The sequence below is a fragment of the Pelophylax lessonae genome, assembly GCF_965119305.1.
Source record: "Pelophylax lessonae genome assembly, chromosome: 4".
NCBI lineage: Eukaryota > Metazoa > Chordata > Amphibia > Anura > Ranidae > Pelophylax > Pelophylax lessonae.
This window is the reverse complement of record NC_138771.1, coordinates 250431862-250450519: the sequence shown is the minus strand read 5'-3', so window position 1 is coordinate 250450519 and position 18658 is coordinate 250431862. Positions and strand designations below refer to the sequence as shown.

The following is an 18658-nucleotide window of genomic DNA, read 5'->3' as shown; positions in this document are numbered from 1 at the left end:
CCGAGGACTACGTCTGTCGATGAGCGCTAGAGAAAAAAACATTTGTTTTGGTATGGCATAATGCCAGAGCAAAATACCGTTCTCTCCTGTCCCATTTCTCACAAACACCCCTATAAGGTAACCCTACTCTTCCTCATCTGCAAAGCATCCAGGATCACAGTTGTGGATGGCTTGTAGTGTGGTCCTGAAGCATAATCTTTCCAACAGTATGCTCTTCAGGTATTTTCAGTTGAGACACGCGGTCCAGGCACAATTCTCTACTCTTTTTATTGAGTATGACCCCATTTGGGAGGCTGCTCACCTTGAGCATGCTGGGGGAAGTTATCCTCTCTGTACCTTAGACTCTCCCCAGCCGATGGCACTAAGTCAACACAAGCCATTATTTTACACACATGATCTCAGCTGGTGATAGGTGTATGCAGTTTAAGTTTCTCCATAGGGCCTATTTTACCCCGCAACGGTAGGCAGCCATTTCACACTTGGCTAATTCTTCCCGCACATGCTGCAGTTCTGTATGTTCCTTCCTACATATGACATGGACATAACCCTTAATTAGGTCCTTATGGAAGGCAGTAGTAGCTGAATTTAAAATAATTTGTTACTAAACCCTCAGATTGGACCCCAATGTGTTCTAGCTGGGTATCGTAGATGAGGTATAACTGGGTCTGTATTAAGTTTTTCATCTTTTATGATGTTTTTTTTGCCAGTTAGAGATTCTTCTTGGAGTGGAAATTACCTCACCCTCCCAATTGGTCTTTATGGTGTGGCACTATTGCATAATGCTTTACCGATAAACAAGTTAATCTACGCTAGAAACTGTCCAAAAACATTTCATAAAATTTGGTCCGCCTGGATTGACTCTTGGGTTTTCAGCCAATCTCCTTAGATAAGTTCTATAGAGCAGGGCCCTCTGATTCCTCCTGTAATTAATTGTATTATGACTGTACTGTCTGACCTAATGTAAATCGCTGCACAAACTGTTGCGCTATATAAATCCTGTATTTTAATAAGACAGTGTGACTATGTAGCCCTTCTGCTCCTTTCTTATACTGATCTATTCCCCTTTTCCCTCTCCTCTCCTTCCTCACACAGCTTTGAGAATGTCACAATGTCACCTTCCACGCAGATTGAAATTTTTTCTTTTAGGCATGCTTTTAGCTGTTCATTTGCTACGATTTTGCTCCTGACCTTTTATTGGAAGAAAATCTTTTTAAGTGTTTTTCGTATGTAGTCAATGTATTAAGGACAGTATACATGGTTATGGTGGTCTATATTTGTGTCTCCATTGCTCATTACCTTTATGTATACTGCATTGCTTGTACTACATTGTACTTTTAAAAAACATTTTCTATCTTTAGAAGAAACCCCCTTGTAAATGACAAAATACAGCAATCTTTGAAAAGTACAAACAAGTGTCATTTTGTATTTTCTAGTACAGGAATAAATTTTGATAACCAACAAACTTTTCTTTTCTAGGAAAAACATTAGTAATACTCATTACAGTAAATCTAATTTAAATGTTTTCTGTGTAACAATATGTGACCTTGTAAAGACTATGGGAGAAGTCACGCTGCTGAGCTTGAAGCTTGTATTTAATGACCTTTATTTCACAAGTGGTATAAATATTTGGATGATTCACCCAAACTAGACAGCGAAGCATTTTAAACATGTGTAAATGCAGACATTTGACCCAAAACACTATGGTAGAGACTCAAGGTATTAGATACCCGTTAATGCCAGCGTTAAAAAGCCTTCAATGCAATTACTCCTTTAACATGTTTACGCACACAGGGAAAATAGTTTCATTCATTTTTATTTGTATATGTCAAAATACACTTTTCTCAAAAGACTAGGTTTGTTATGAGTTTCATGCAGATACAGAGCCTGCTCATTACCACCAATAAAATCACTGTAGCACAGTAGCCAATCTGTTTAAAGAATAAATAAAGTAAATATAAAATACTAAATTAGAAATATTTAATCATTCTTCACAGACACCCAAACTTTGCCAAGTATAACCCATAATTTAAGCAATCTAGCATCTCCACAATCGTGCAGCTTCATCTGCTGTACAGTTCTTTTTTACTTGCATCCTCAAGATGCATAGACCCTCACATACACAATAAATGAACAGCAACACCCCACAATTATTTTTGTACCTTAAAAAGTCAAGAATCCTGAGGTTGGCAGTAAGAGCAAGACACTGTATCTTCATAAAACTTAGAAACCAAAACAAAAAGGACATCAAGTCTGGATAACCAAAAACCCCCAAAAATAGGCAGTAGATCACAATGACCTTTTTTTTGTAAATTAAAGGGGTACAAATTCACATTTAATATAGTATACATTATATTCAACAATACAATAGCTGCTGAAAGCTTTACAATTTACAACTTTGTTTTAATGACCAAGCTGTTTCAGTGGATTAGATAATTCATGTGCCATTGTTACGCTGTCATTCTCATAGGTCAGTGAAAATATAAAAGCTTAAAAAAAAAAAAAAAGCAGCAACTCTCACTTAGCTGTATACACATACATATTTATAATATTTGTTACTTTCTGCAAAAAGGCCACTGAAATGTAGAAAATAGATATGACGGTGGTATTAAATTACATGCCTTCTGACATGGTAACAGTGCATTTACACAAGAGAGTGCATGTTAGAATTATAAGTGACTTCACTCTGACTAGCACAAATGATATTGACAGCACTCAAAAGAAACATGAAATGTAGTGAAACAATAACATAATTTTAATAGTTGTGACTTAAAAAGAAAAATAACAAAATCAGAATATTTTACAGTTATAACTAAAGTCACGCCTCCATAAAATAGACAATATACCATAAAATGACCGAACTTTATTAAGATCACTTACTACTTAGGAATAATCTAACCTGGAGTAACAGACGTTGCGGACAAGGAGGTGGATCTGAGCATGCCACACAGTGGTTTGGGAACGATACAGCTTCTCCATATATACCAATATATAGATATAAGCTAGCATATCTATATACCTTTGTATATACACGCACACAAATATATACACATGCAAAAAAAAAAAAAATCCGTATCTGCTAAAAATGAGTGTGGAGGATATAGTACTGAACATCTCATTCAAACCTTATAAAAGTGATGGCTAGAAGGGAAAGTTTACCTTCTTTTCCAGAGATTAGCTTAGCACAGGTGGTAAATAAAACTTCCCCACTAGTATCTGAGTAGTCAAATAAGTCATTAAAAGTGAATTCCTAATGATCAAACTGTGAGACTAGTATATTTTGTAAACCTATACATTAGGCCTAGTCAACCTGTAACTTTTTCTGTTGCTGACATCACAGTAAGCTATCAGTACATCAGCATGACCATTACAGGCTACATACAGTACTTCAATAAGAGGTCTACAAACTATATAAAGGAACTGCTGTGACACTCAGCGACTTAAAATTTCAAGAGAATGTTATATAAAAGTAAAAATAAAGTGAACTGAAAGATTTCATGTGTGGCACAACATAAACTGTGTGGTAACTTGTCTGTGGTAGCAGAAAGCTTTTCGATAGCAAAAAGGCATATGTACAACTAAGGCTTACTGGTTAAATATAGGAGGCTTCTGGCCTTGAACACTTTTCTTGCACTTTGTAACTGTAAACAAGAATTCATAGTCACTTTCTCTCCTCAGCAGCCGCACTTTAATACAAAATTTTTTTTGTACAAAATGAAGAAAAAAAAAAAAGAAGAGGGAGTTTGGCAGGATTTCTGAAAGTTACAGTTGCCAAGGAAATTTCCCCCCCATGTATCCAGTGACTTCCACGTTATGGTCCACTGGAGGTAATATGTGCAATGCCATTAAACTGCTGCTGTGGTAAAACCATTTTCTATTTGGAAAGCTTGCTTATAACTCTGATTAAGGCTCCATTTTCATCTTTTAGCCTCTGGTTGTCTGCTTTCAGGTCAGGTAACATCTGTTTGAAGAAAGAAAAAAGGATTGATATTTAGAACACATTCATTAAAAATCACTTTTAGGTCTAAAATCTAAATAGATAAATGTACAGTCTTCCAAGTCTCCAAGTAGAGGGGCAATTTAGCAAACTGCTGGTGAAATCATATACTATGGAACTGTGTATTTGCAGGGAGGAATATCTGTATATAGTATTAAAATTAAACCATATTGTCACTTTAGGACATAATCAATATTATTGCGTTGCAGTATCCGGTATTGGGAAAATAAACATGTAGACAGAGGAGGATGCTACAAATCCACCCATTTATGCATAACATGATAAAATGTAAACTTTTTTAAGCTCAGGAAAAGCTGTACATGATATCAGGTAATAAAACTGGATGGTGTTAAAGGCACAGAAACATTTCCACAACTATTAGCATCAAGCCTTATAATACATGCTTAAAGCCTTATATCCCCCTTTTACAAAGAAAATAGAATATTCATCCAGATCATATAGGTCATGCTGAGTTGGGTTTTACCCAAACGGGGATAGATTTTTGGCCAATTCCTGCTGAATCATCCAAAATTCATTCTATGGGTGGCCCGGTTTGTTGGCACCCCCGAGCTTGACAAAGGTATATTTTTCAAATCGACCTTTGTTGAAGGAGCTGGGGAAAAAATAGTAACGGGCTGGGTAATGTGACAGAGGTGCCTGCTGTCAGAAAACAACAGGCACGGCAGATTAGACCACAGATTCTATTTTAGTGAGAAGCGAGTGATTTCCCTCATTCTGCCGGCGTGTATAAACAAGTAATCTCAATGTGTATGGCCAGTTTAAAGGCCAAGTTGACCTTTCTGAACATGTTACACCCATATTTAGGGTGTAACATAATACATGTTCAGCATGCAACCCCTCTTCCCCCAAGCCCTGTGACAGTGGGCAGAGGATGCTCTCCCTGTACCTGCTGTCACAATCTGCAAACAGCACAGGGGTTTGGGGGGACTCCAAGCACACGGCCACATCACGTTTCCGTGAGCAAAGACTACAAGCACCGTCAGCCATTGCAGCTGAGGCCTTGTAGCTCTCAATGAACTGCTGTAGATAAACAGGTACCACTTATGTAGGAGGGCTTTTTTCATATCCATCACCAGAAGTTAGTAACTTCACTGTGAATATGTAAGGGTTTACAATCACTTTAAATATAATGGAAGTTTTCTAAAAGCTCAATATCTGGTAAATGTATAATACCTAACTAATGCCACTATGAATTCAATAAGAGGTAAAAAAAGATTTTATTAAATGAAACAAGTATAAACCCCTTAATAGGTCTATGATAATCAGCTTCTGCAATCCCCTGTACAGCAGCACTCAAAATGGTGTGAGGGAAGGTCATCACATAGAAAAAGGAGGAAGAAAAGCAGAACTTCCCTATTTAGGTGAAGTTCTGTTTTAAAACAATCTGTATGTACATAGATGCATAACAGTCAGTGTACATACAACAGAAAAACCTGCCGCTGGGAACTAATTACCAAAGAAGAAACCCAAAAGGTTAACACATGGCCACAAATGTGTTAAAAACATAGTAAAAAAATAGCATGGAAAAAATCTGTATGAAAGCAATAGCCTTGGGTCCTGAGTCGGGGGTGCAGCTGTCTCAATCAATCCCAAATGATAGAAACACTGAACAAAAAGGAGTTTTAGCACTCACCAACACAGAAAAATACACCAAGGCTAAACATGTTGCAATACAATGTCACAGTTTAATGTGATAAAATGATTAAAAACTTGTCCACAGAAGTTCCGATGGGAAGATGGCGAAAAATTAACCCCATCCGTAGGTCACCATAAGAAACATGGAAAATGGAATACCTGCAGGGGTGGCTGGTGCTGTTGCTGATATATCCAGGAAAGCCGATGGTAAGGGGCTGTCTGTGATGTAGGTGAAGGATCACACCAGGGAGTGCATCACAGAGGAGAGGAGGAGGATGCAGTCCACAGCATCCGCTCGAGCTGGATGTGGGGACACCACTGTGTGCACAGGAGGATCAGCCACACACACACGGCCCGCCGGCTCCTCCAGCACTTCCTGTGTCCTAAACCCGCGCTGATGACGTCATCGGATGTCAGCGGTCAGACCGGGGACACAGCAACAGATTGCAGATGGTATAAACAGCAAGGGTCCACACACGGAGTATCAAGTGAGACAATGGGGGAAAGATTATAAACGCCAAATTTGAGATGACATGTTTCGGGGACTTGCCTCGCATCTTCCTCAGATCCAAAAATGGCGTGCAGTAAGGGAAAATTTATAGGAATAGGGGGAAAAAGGAGGAGGAAACCAATAACAGCACTGGCTCCCCCTGCTGGAATAAAACTGCTGCCAGCAAACACATGAATAAATAAAAATGAAATAAAGTAAAAAAAAAAAAAACATAGGACAATAAACACAACGCATGAAAAACTTAGTATAAAAAAAAGAAAAAAGGAAGGAACACAACACACTACTAGAGTGTGAATTGTGTGGGAAATGTGTACGAAAGTGTACATGTATCAAAAAAAAAAATATGATGACTAAAGGGTTAGCCTCTATATCACAGTGTATTTCTAAATCTTCATTCAACCCATAGCGAGAGAGCGTATGGAGTCTGTATATCCAAAAGGTTTCCCTCTTGCATAACAGACAATGAGCGGTTTTCCCTGTTATGCAAGAGGGAAACCATTTGGATATACAGACTCCATACGCTCTCTCCCTATGGGTTGAATGAAGATTTAGAAATACACTGATGTAGAGACTAACCCTTTAGTCATCATTTTTTTTTATACATATACACTTTCCTACACATTTCCCGCACAATTCAAGTAGTGTGTTGTGTTCCTTCCTTTTTTTTAGTAAGTTTTTAGGCGTTGTGTTCATTGTCCTATGTTTATTTTATTTCATTTTTATTTATTCATGCGTTTGCTGCCAGCAGTTTTTATTCCAGCCGGGGGAGCCAGTGCTGTTATTGATGTTTCCTCCTCCCCCTTCCCCCCTATTCCTATAAATTTTCCCTTACTGCATGCCATTTTGGGATCTGAGGAAGGGGCGTGTCCCCGAAACATGTCATCTCAAATTTGGCGTTTATAATCTTTCCCCCATTGTCTCACTGATACTTCATGTGTGGACCCTTGCTGTTTATACCATCTGCAATGTGTTGCTGTGTCCCCGGTCTGCCCGTATTCATTAGAAGTAGAAAACTGCACTCCGACTTGATAATTAAAAATATATTTGTTGAAGAATCCAAAAATCCATAGTTGACAAAAATAGAAACAGGGGACAAGACAGTGGACGCGTTTCACAAAATTAAATTTGCTTAATCATAACTATCCGATGACGTCATCAGTCGGCGCGGCTCAGGACACAGGAAGTGCTGGAGCAGCCGGCGAGCCCTGTCTGTGTGGCTGATCCTCCTGTGCACACAGTGGTGTCACCACATCCAGCTCGAGCGGATGCCGTGGACTGCATCCTCCTCCTCTGCGATGCACTCCCTAGTGTGATCCTTCACCTACATCACAGACCGCACCTTACCATCGGCTTTCCTGGATACATCAGCAACAGCCACCCCTGAAGGTATTGTTCCATTGTCCATGTTTCTTATGGTGACTTGCGGATGGGGTTTTTTCTCTTTGCCATCTTCCCATTGGAGCTTCTGTGGACAAGTTTTTAATAATTTTATCACATTAAACTGTGACATTGTATGCCAACATGTTTAGCCTTGGTGTATTTTTCTGTGTTAGTGAGCGCTAAAACTCCTCCTTTGTTCATAACAGTCAGTGTGCACACTGTTGCCAATATACACATAGGCGCAGTAAAGTGCACACACTGTTACCGATATACACATAGGCGCACAAGTACAGGGCAGGATTTCATCAAGCTATAGGCAACCATTGTCTGTACCATGTGATCATTGTGACCAATAACAGCTTGATACACAATTGTATACAAAGGATGGCATGAAAGGAAGGCATCAATTATTTACAATTGTCATGTGATCTGCTGTGATTAATTACAGTGCTCACATGGTATAGGCAGCGAGGCAGTACAATGATCAGTCATTGGCTGTTTTCAATGGACACAACTGGTGACAGATCACGCCACAGCGCGGAGTAAGCCTGAGAGAGTTTGAAGAAAACCGCATGTTGAGGCAATGCCCCAAAATACATGTACTCTATGACTTTGGTGATATAACCTCCTAAACGGCAGACTTTGAAATATATACTGTCTAGCAGGATGCCTGGAGCACAAGATTGGCTAAACAATCACAAATCGCAAGGAATAACAGTTCAGACATTCAGTATATTTGGGTAACTGCCTAAAATATGACTGGAGCAGTCAAGAAAAAAAAAAAAAAAAAAAAAACACAGCAACACAGATATGTAAAGGGCCAAAATACTTTGTAGCAATTAAAGATCTTGACGTTTATTACCAACAACAGTACTTAAATTCCTAAAGTAGCTCTATTACTGAACTGTTTGGTTATAGAGACAAACCTATTGCATCTGTTTAAGAAACCTAACGGGGCCAATTCAAAATGAGGACATCTACAAAAACACAAAGTACTTCTTGCTCAAATTTCCAGCTCCTGTTGAGTATCCTGAACACATGCAGCAGTTTCTACTTATGCAAGATGGGAGGCACACACTACATTGTTTTTAATTTAACAGTGGATTTTAAAGGCACTCATGTGACACTGGGCTAAATCTACATTCTGACTAGAGAATATCTCCTTTAGAACACACTGGCAATTACATAGGGTTTTAATTCAAATGAGGGGAAATGATCAAAGTTGAGAGTTTGCACTGGGGATCACTACTTCAAACATTAGGCACTGCATGCAAAAAGCCACACTGTAATTAACAAGCAAATCCCCAGGCATACTTATGCACTATCAGCAGATCAAAGCAATGCATTGGCTCAAACAGGGCACCTGCCTGACTAGCCATAGGAGAAGGAATTATAAGTCCACAGACTGTAGCTGCCTACAGGACTCTGAGAGCTTGCCAACAACTCTGGTCAAAGCCCTGTTTTCAGCCATCAATCGTTCATTTAACTGCCTCAAAGTATGTATCTGTTTTACTTGACGGAGGTTCTGCAAATTTAAACAGACATGACAGAAGTGAAAAGTTTATAAAGAATAAATGGGAAAATTAAGGATGTATACTAATCAAACAACATTTTTTTTTATACATACCATAAAATAATTTTCTTGCAGTCCACTGAAGGACATAGCTTGAGGACAATAGGAAAACTTATGTGTATACTGTTGTCTACAGGAAAAATAGGTACTAGGCACAAACTGAAGGCCCCCTTGAGGCTCTAAACCCCCTCCCATCTGAAACTGCAGCAAACCAACCAGAGAATGGTAGCATACAAGGGAAGGGGGCTGTGTACCCCAATTAACTCCCAGAAAAGGATTCTACAGTGACTACAAAAATCCTATTTTCTCTGTCATCTGTTGAGGGACACAGTTTGATAAAACTTAGGAATGTCCACAAGCAGCCCAAACTGAAGAGTGGGCATGCCAAAACAAAACACAGGAGTAACTACCCCCCCCCAGAAAAAAATTAGAATAAAAAAAGCTAAAGCCATTTAATATCAGACACACCAACCTTACAGAACTTCTAAATCAAATTACATGGGACGAGGTTGCATCCTTACAGAACACAGAGGCTTGATGAGGAAAAGCCCAAGTAACACTCATCGCTCTAGTGGTTTTAATAGGAGAACAAGGCAGTTTTTTTTGTGCAACTCAATTGGTCAAATCCACTTAGACGAAGAAGACATGTATCTGGAAACCAAGGAACCTCTTTTAGGTCCTTTTGAAATTTTTAACAGGGAAGCAGTGGCAAGAAATAAAACCTTGACAGCCTTTACCAACATCCAGGCAACACAGAGAAAGAAAACCTTGGGGTGACCTGGTACCAAAGGAAAATTAGAGGTTTTTTTTTTTAATCTTAATGCATTCTTTGCATTAGGATAAAAAAAAACCTTCTGGGTATAGCAGCCTCCCCAGCACCCACTAATACTTTCCTGAGCCCCCATCTCTATACAGCGATGTTAACAAGTCCCTCGGCCACTCTCCCTACGGATTGGCTGGGATACAGCCGTGGCGCCATTGGATCCTGTGGCTGTCAAAGTCAGTTAGCAAATCAGGAGAGAGAGGGGCGTGGCCAGACGGCAGCTCTGTGTCTGAATGGATACACGGAGCTGCAGCTCGGCTTGGGTGCCCCCATAGCAAGCTGCTTGTGTGGGGGCACTCGATAGGAGGGAGGGGCCAGGAGAAGCAACGAGGGACCCGAGAAGAGGAGGATCCGGGTTGCTCTGTGCAAAACCAACTGCACAGAGGGAACAAGTATAACGTTTGTTATTAAAAAAAAAAAAACACAAGATTTTTTTACAAATCACTAACACAATATCCTTAGAGAAACTTCAGCCACAGGAAATTATACATAAAACTAAATAACTTTGTGCCTCCTGGCTCATCACAGCCTCTCCTACAACTAGATTTCCTTGTTTGTTTCATGCCTAGGCGAGAATGGCATTGTGTCTCTTCCCACTGAGATGTCAATGTCAGTCATCCCAGGAGCCAGTTTAACTTTAACCACTTGACCCCCGAAAGGTGTACCCCCCCCCCCCTTCATGGCCAGGCACACTGCACAACTTTAACTGACGATTGTGTGGTCATGTGACACTGTACCCAAATAAAATGTGTCCTTTTTTTCTTCACAAATAGAGCTTTCTTTTGGTGGTATCTGATCGCCTCTGCAGTATTTTTTTTTGTGCTATACACATTTTTTACTTTCTGCTATAAAAATTTCCAATAAAAAAAATGTAAAAAAAAATTTCTTCATCAATTTAGGCCAATATGTATTCCGCTACATATTTTTGGTAAAAAAAAAAAAATCCCAAAAATCATTTATTGCTTTGCGCAAAAGTTATAGCATCTACAAACTATGGGATATTTTTTTTTTTTTTTTTTACTAGTAATGGCGGTGATAAGCAACTTATAGTGGGTGTGTGATAATGCGGCAGACAAATCAGACACCTGACTTTTTGGGCACCAGTGACACTAATACAGTGATCAGTGCTAAAAATATGCACTGTCACTGTACTGACACTGGCTGGGAAGGAGTTAACATCAGGGGTGATCAAAGTGTGCCTAGCCTGTGCTTACTTACGGTGTGGGAGGTGCTTTGACTAGGGGAAGGCAAAGATACGTGTTCCTGCTTTGCAGAAACACAGGATCAATACCTTTCCTTCTGACAGAACGGCAATCTGCCTTTACACAGGGAGATTATAATTTTGACTGTGTCATTGGTTGGTGCTGGTGGACAGAGTCCGCTGTGTGTGATCACAGTGGGAGCAGGTCGCCGGTGACGGGTGTGCCCCAGACCCGGGAGTGTCAGATCACTTACTAAGCAAGTAATCTGACACAAAGCGGCCGCATGTGTGCAGATGTGCCGCAGGTTTTCAGGACCCCGCAAACAGCTGCGGCACATTTGCACATGCACGGGGATATCACATCTATGCGCAAAAGGTACCAAGACATATTCAGCATTGGTTTGCATATGTGCGGGAGAGTCACTTTTGCAGCAGTTTGGTCTGTTAACCTCCCTGGCGGTATGATTATTTCAGATTTTAGGTGCTGAAAGAGTTACCATTATTTTGCACAGAAATCTGTTCTGTACATTTTAAAACTCACCTTCCCCTGCGATCCCCTGCCGTCTGCCCGCTGTGTACTCGGCCGATGCCGGCACCTGTCTTCCGGTTCCCTTCCCTGTGAGCATTGAGACGCAGGGGGGTGGAACCCGGGAGCAATTTCAAAAATGTAAATACACTAAATGACATGATATAAAGTTGTGATCCTAACGGATTACACTGTATCATGCCATTCCACCACAGGATTTCATCTCGTGACTTTTTCAGTGCCCTGCCTGTGCTTTTCCAGTTCTTTATGCCTGGAAAATTGCGAACAACCATGGCGTCCAAAAAGCGTTCTTTTTGAGCAAAAGCGCTTTTAGACGAACTGGAAAACAGCAAAACAGAGTTACTTGAAGAACTGAGCAATAGCGATTTGTGGGAAAATTCGTCATCCGGTACGGAAAGTGACGACAGCGACGATTCTGATGTGTCTTCCTGGCACATAGCTCCGTTGGAAATTCTGAAGAATCATTTGATATACTTCCCAAATTGCACAAGCTATGTGCCAGAAAGAGACATCAGAATTGTTGCTGTCACTTTCTGTACCTGATGACGAATTTTCCAACGAATCGCTATCGCTCAGTTCTTCAAGTAACTTTGTTTCGCTGTCGCTGTTTTCCAGTTCGTCTAAAAGCGCTTTTGCGCAAAAAAAAAAACGTTTTGGACGCCATGGTCGTTCAAAATTTTCCAGGCACAAAGCACTGGAAAAGCACAGGCAGGGCACTGGAAAAGTCATCAGGTGCAATCCTGTGGTGAAATGGCATAATACAGTGTATCCGTTAGGATCACAGCTTTGTATCATGTCATTTAGTGTATTTACACTTTTGAATTTGCCGCCGGTTCCTCCCCCCTGCGTCACAATGCTCACAGGAAGAGAACCGGAATGCAAGTTTCCCGGCAATCGGCCGTGCACAGAGCGGGGAGAGAGAGAGAACTCTGGGGGTTCGCAAGGAAGGTGAGTAACATTGTGGGGTAATCCCGAGTGTGGCTCGGGGTTAACGCTTTTGAAAATTAACCCAGAGCCACACTTGGGAATACCGCCAAGGAGGTTGAGGGAGACTGAAAAAACCGCATATATTAAAAAAAAAAAAGTTACATAGTTAAAGGGGGGCTATACCACACATTAAATTTATAGATCGTTTAATCACTGCTTGTGGAATCATGAGAGAAAGAAAATTACTGTGCATAAGAAACATGGTTGCAAGAGTCTTACTGCCCCTTTGTTTTTCGAAGTATCTTATTTGAGGGTGTACACTTGCAGTGTCGCTGTCCTCAAGTTTTCTGATCAAGGACGGATACTATGACTTCTCACTGATCAGTGTAGTATAGTACATACTCTAGAAATATTTATACTTAACAGATATGTACAGCAGTCTGCTAGAATTTTAAAGTAGCCATTTTAATGTGTATGGCTTAGAACACTTACTTTTTATTCTGAATACTTACTTTAAGCTCTTCTTCCATTTCAGATATTCGTCTTTCCAGAGCTCTTCTTTCCTAAAGAGAAGAGAAGATATACTATGTGTAAGTAGTCTAGATGACGATATTAGCATAAAAAAAACCCTTTTAACATCCATAAGGGCTAGCTGTCTGTCTTCCATAGAATAAAAGGTTCCTTTAACATCCATAACAAATTCTTAGCAGGGCCTCTGTTTTCCACTGGTTTGTCTTGAACTGTAGGTTTGTGCAGCAAGCTTTAAGACTCATTTGGTGCACAAACTATACCCTTATCTGCAAAGTTTAAAAAGAAGTCTATAAAGATAACTCAAATACTGCTTTTAATGTGACTCTAAAGGCAAACAATTTTTTTTTTTTTTTTTTTACCTTAAAGCATTCTCTCCAATAAGGTCAAAACCTTTCAAAAGATGTTTCTCTCAGCTCCAGTTAAACACCTGAGCCCGATCTCGATCCAGTGCTGTGCCTGTCTACAGCAGCTCTTCTACCCTCTCTCTTCTCACAGGAGACTCGGCAGCAGTGGGAACCGCTGGCTCCCGCTTCAGTAAGTCAAATCTTGTGATGAGGGGCAGGGCCAAGCCGCACTGTGTGTGTATGAATGCCCACAGCTTTGCTCGGGGTCAAGCCTGCACAAGTGCTCCCACAGAAAATCACATATAGCAAAAAAAGGAGATGACCGCACTCCGAAGTAAATCAAAAATTGGAGTAAAATTTATTCCACATCAAACAAATAGGCAAACTGGAACAACACACTGTGGATGCAGGACACAAAGGCAGACGCGTTTCACGACTTAGGGATGTCGCTTACTCATTGCCAGCTCCATTCTGTGTGTGCAGCTACCACAGATAAACCCATACAAGCAGCTGTAAACATTCAGGTTCATTGATTGATTGATTATCTGAATAGGTGTCGGCTACAAGTCTGTGGATTTAAAGTGCACAAACAGAATGGCCCCAAACGAAAACAAATACAAATTCAAATACACAATAATAGTGATATATGTACAAAAATACATCAATGACAAAATATTCATTTAAGACAAAAAATGTGCATTTGTGTTGAACAAAACTCAGTATTATTAAAAATACATAAATGTAATCGTGCTAAAATAAACCTGTATACAATATATGTATATGTATACTTATGTGAACTGTGAAATATTCAATATACAAAAAACATATTCAATAGTGTGAGTATGTATCAACAGATCGATACTTGATCAGAAAAGTTTTCTAACCGATGTAAATAAATCCCCAATATAATGATATAAGAAACGAAGTACGTGTACCCTGTTGGAAAAAACATGTGAAAAAAAAAATATATATATGGTACTGGGTAGACTTCGTACATGAAAACACTGTTTAAAGTGAAGAATTATTGAAAAAGTGTATATATATATATATATTCAAAAGAGGAAAAATTATATATATTGAAAAATATATATGTGAAAAATATATAGAAAATTCATGGAATGTGTATAAGAAATAATTAAACAAATAAATGTGTATATATATAGTGATTAAAAATATCATGTTTTGAACTGATTATATCATGTTCCAGTATTTCACAATTATAAAGACCACATAGAATATCTTGCGTATTAACACAAGATATACTCTTTCAATTCATTCCACAAACAGTGTTAAAAATCCCCTTCCCCCTCTCACAGAATCATATATGTTTGGGTTGCTAATTAGCTCCAATAACATTTGTAACACTGTGAGTTCTATCTATTCTTTATTATGGTTTTAAACACTGTTTGTGGAATGAATTGAAAGAGTATATCTTGTGTTAATACGCAAGATATTCTATGTGGTCTTTATAATTGTGAAATACTGGAACATGATATATATATGTGTATGTATACTTTACATCTAATCAGTTCAAAACATGATATTTTTAGTCAAATCTTTTTATTTGGTTTTCAAGAAAAATAAACAAGGCAAATGTGAATACAAATACATAGATTGCAATGTCACATAGCAAAGGAAAAAGAAAAAGAAAGCATCAATGCAGTAAAACAAACATGTATGGCATATGGCCACGAATATGGCCCAAAGAGAGTAAACCTCTGACTTACTTAACCTTCTCAAGCGAACACCGTAAGGTACCGTCATCTAAAGCAGTAAGTTGCACATAGTTGCACATCTGCCCGAGGGAGGAGGGGGGAAGCCACTTTCCAATTTTACACAGTGGGCTCAGCCACATCCTTCAACACCATCAGGTGGGCGCCCCACATAGGGAACATGCTGCGCCCCCCGACTACATCATGGGCCCCCCTCCCACCCGGGCTCAACCTCTCACTTCGCCAGATATCAATTATATCTAGTGTGAATCTGGTTTTTGAATAAATTCATTCCAGATAGACCACCTGGCCTGAAATTGTCGCATCTTAAAATCATTGATAGCTAAAGTTTTTTCATAAATATATGATTCTCCCACTAGTTGGATAACTTCCCTCTGGGAAGGGAGATCATTACTTTTCCACTTACGAGCTATAGAAAGTCTAGCGGCAAAGAGAATATTCTGGACCACCGTTCTGAATTGGGGAGGGTATCTGTCAATGTTGATTCCTAGAAGGGCCTGCTCCACTGTCACTCTGTTTAGCATCCCAGTCACCCCTGCTACAAGTTTGGATATAGATGTCCAGAAGCCCCTCAAGGAGACACACGACCACAGCACATGTAGCAAGGTGCCCACTTGCCCACATTGTCTCCAACAAAGACTGGACGCCCCCTGACAGAATTTGGCTATAGTATATGGCGTTTTATACCACCTGAGGTGTATTTTCTGAAGCCCTTCCCTAAAGTTAGAGCATCTAGTATGTGCATAGGTGAGTTTGTAAGACCTCAGCCATTGCTCTTCCGAGAATTCCTGCCTAAGTTCGCCCTCCCATTTATGATGGTAGGTGCTTTTCTTAAACGAATTTTTGTCCTGAAGAGCAGTGTAGAATGTGCCTATACCCTTCAAGTTTTTGTTAGTCCCGAAGCATAGGGAGTGGATCTGCGCTGGGACAGAAAAGCTAGTTGTATCCAGGGCAGAGATTAAATGGGAAGCCCGGTGGAATGTGAGATACTCCTTGGCAAATGAGGGGAATTTATCACACCAATCCATAAATGAAAAACCCATGGGGGTTCGTGCGACGTCCTGAATTGTATGCAGGCCAAACGAGGACCAGTGTGCTAGATTCAAGTTCGGGGAAAGGAAGGAAAGAGCCGTCAGAGGGACAGGGATGTCCATTCTCTGAACTGCTGTAGTGCTGTGGGCGAAAAAGTATTGCCACGCATATATCGTGGCTAATACCGTCGGGTGCGTCACAGAGTATTTATGGTTAGATATAGGAATACTAAGTATAAGATCGGCCAGCGTTCCAGGTGCAACCACCGATTGCTCCAGCTGGTTCCAGTTGGGTGCGTGAGTTGGATTCAACCAATGAAGAGATTGAGCTAGAATAGCTGCCATGTGGTAGTCCCTGACATCTGGGACACCCATTCCCCCCACCCGGGGATGCCTAACTAGGTGCTTGTGAGAACAGCGGGGTCTTTTTCCAGCCCAAAGGAATTTGGATACCATGGATTGTACCGTTTGATAAAACGATAGTGGGATCTTGATGGGGAGCGCCCTGAATAAGTATAGGAGCTTCGGGAATGTCAGCATTTTAAATGCTGCATTTCTGCCTGACCAAGAGAGAAAGTGTTTACCATATTTATTGAAGTCGCTAGTTAATGTGGCAAGAAACGGTGCAAAATTATATTTGAATAGATCTTTCGTGCTACTAGTTAATTTGGTGCCTAAGTAGTCAATATGATCCTTCTCCCATTGGAAAGGCACTAAGTGTTGGATCTCTTGTTGTAATTTGCTGTTGATTGCTACCCCCAGCATGTGTGACTTAGTATCGTTAACTTTGTAGTATGAAATAGAGTGAAATTCCTGAAGGATTTCCTGAGCCGCTGTTAACGATGTTAAGGGGGATGTTAACGACAGGATAACATCGTCCGCGAACAATGAGATCTTATTTGGTATATTTTTAATGTCTAACCCCCGGATTCCAGGGTGACTTCTAATCCGTTCTGCCAGGGGTTCCATCAGGAGGGCAAACACCAACGGGGAAAGTGGGCATCCCTGCCTGGTCCCATTAGTAATATCAAATTTCAAGGAGAACAGGCCCTCCGTGTAAACATATGCAGATGGTCTAGTGTATAGAGCCATGACCGCGTCCAAAATCCCACCCACCATGCCGAAACGTTGCAGGACCTTGCGTAGATATCCCCAATGTATCCTGTCAAAAGCCTTTTCGGCGTCAAGGGACAGGAATACAGTGGGCGTTTGAGTGGATTCGGCATGGTGGATAAGATTCAGGAGGCGCCTCGTGGCGTCAGTAGCCTGACGGCCCACGACAAAGCCCACCTGGTCTTGCTTTATAAGGTCCGGCAAGAACCTAGATATTCGATTAGCCAAGATCTTTGCATAGACCTTCAGGTCCACGTTCAATAGGGATATGGGCCTGAAGTTCTTCGCACAGTCCGGGACCTTCCCCGGCTTAGGTAACGTTATCACAGTAGCCTCCAACATCTCTGGAGGAAAGGAGGCAGACGAGGCAGCCCTGCGGAACACCCCTTGAAGTTTCGGAGTCAAAATATGCACAAATTGCCTATAATATTCTGACGAAAACCCGTCGGGGCCAGGGGCCTTATTAAGAGGTAGTGATAGAATTGCTTTGGATATCTCTGCCTCAGATATAGGGAGGTTCAATTCGTCGAGATCCGAAGATTTCAATTTGGGTAGGGAGATAGATGCTAGGAATCCATCTATGTCCTCCGGGGACGGTTGGGGAGTGGATAGGTCGTCCTTTAAATTGTAAAGTGAGCCGTAGTAGTGGCTAAAAGCGTCCGCAATGTCTTTGGGGTTGGTTAACGACACTCCAGTGGAATGGTGAGTCAGTTTAGAGATGCGATGGCGGGCTCGCTCGTCTTTTAAGTGGTTAGCTAAAAGTTTACCAGCCTTGTTCCCATGAACAAAGAAGTTAGCTTTAAGTCTACGGGTCTGAGCCTGGTACTGTCCTATTAAAAGCAGGCGCAATTCATTTTGGGCGTGGGATAGTTGGTCACTAATGTTAGGGAGTGGGGCACGCTTATTAATAGTTTCTAAACGTTGGATTTTTGCTAAAAGGTCCTCCATCTGCTGCCTCCTCTGCCTCCGTTTAGCTGCGCTTTTAGACATGAGAAATCCCTGCATAAACGCCTTATGGGCATTCCAAACTATGAGTGGACACGTATCCCCATCATCATTAATACGGAAGAATTCCTCCAGAGCCCCACGGGCCTCAGAGGAAGACTCCGGATCACAAAATATACTGGTATCATTTTTCCATCTATTGGCTCTAGTCGTGCATGCTTGGGGGCCAATAGTCACTGAAACTGGAGCGTGGTCCGACCACGTGATTTGGCCTATGGCCGAGTCCACCACCTTCTGAAGCAAAAATTTGTCTGTTAAGATCATATCAATCCTGGAATAGGAGGAATGT

At 40.8% G+C, this 18658-nt stretch overlaps 1 protein-coding gene across 1 annotated transcript in view; it reads right to left on the bottom strand.

Annotated features, from left to right (window-relative positions):
- Positions 1-1796: 1796 nt before the first annotated feature.
- PPP1R12A (protein phosphatase 1 regulatory subunit 12A) overlaps positions 1797-18658 on the bottom strand; it is a 297833-nt gene continuing 280971 nt past the window's right edge. The window contains exons 25-27 of the mRNA XM_082254983.1: positions 13125-13175; positions 8909-9066; positions 1797-3958 (exon numbers count right to left, since the gene is read on the bottom strand). Coding sequence (XP_082111109.1) covers positions 8932-9066; positions 13125-13175 — 186 coding nt within the window. The 3' untranslated portion in view covers positions 1797-3958; positions 8909-8931. The remainder of the gene's footprint in view (positions 3959-8908; positions 9067-13124; positions 13176-18658) is intronic.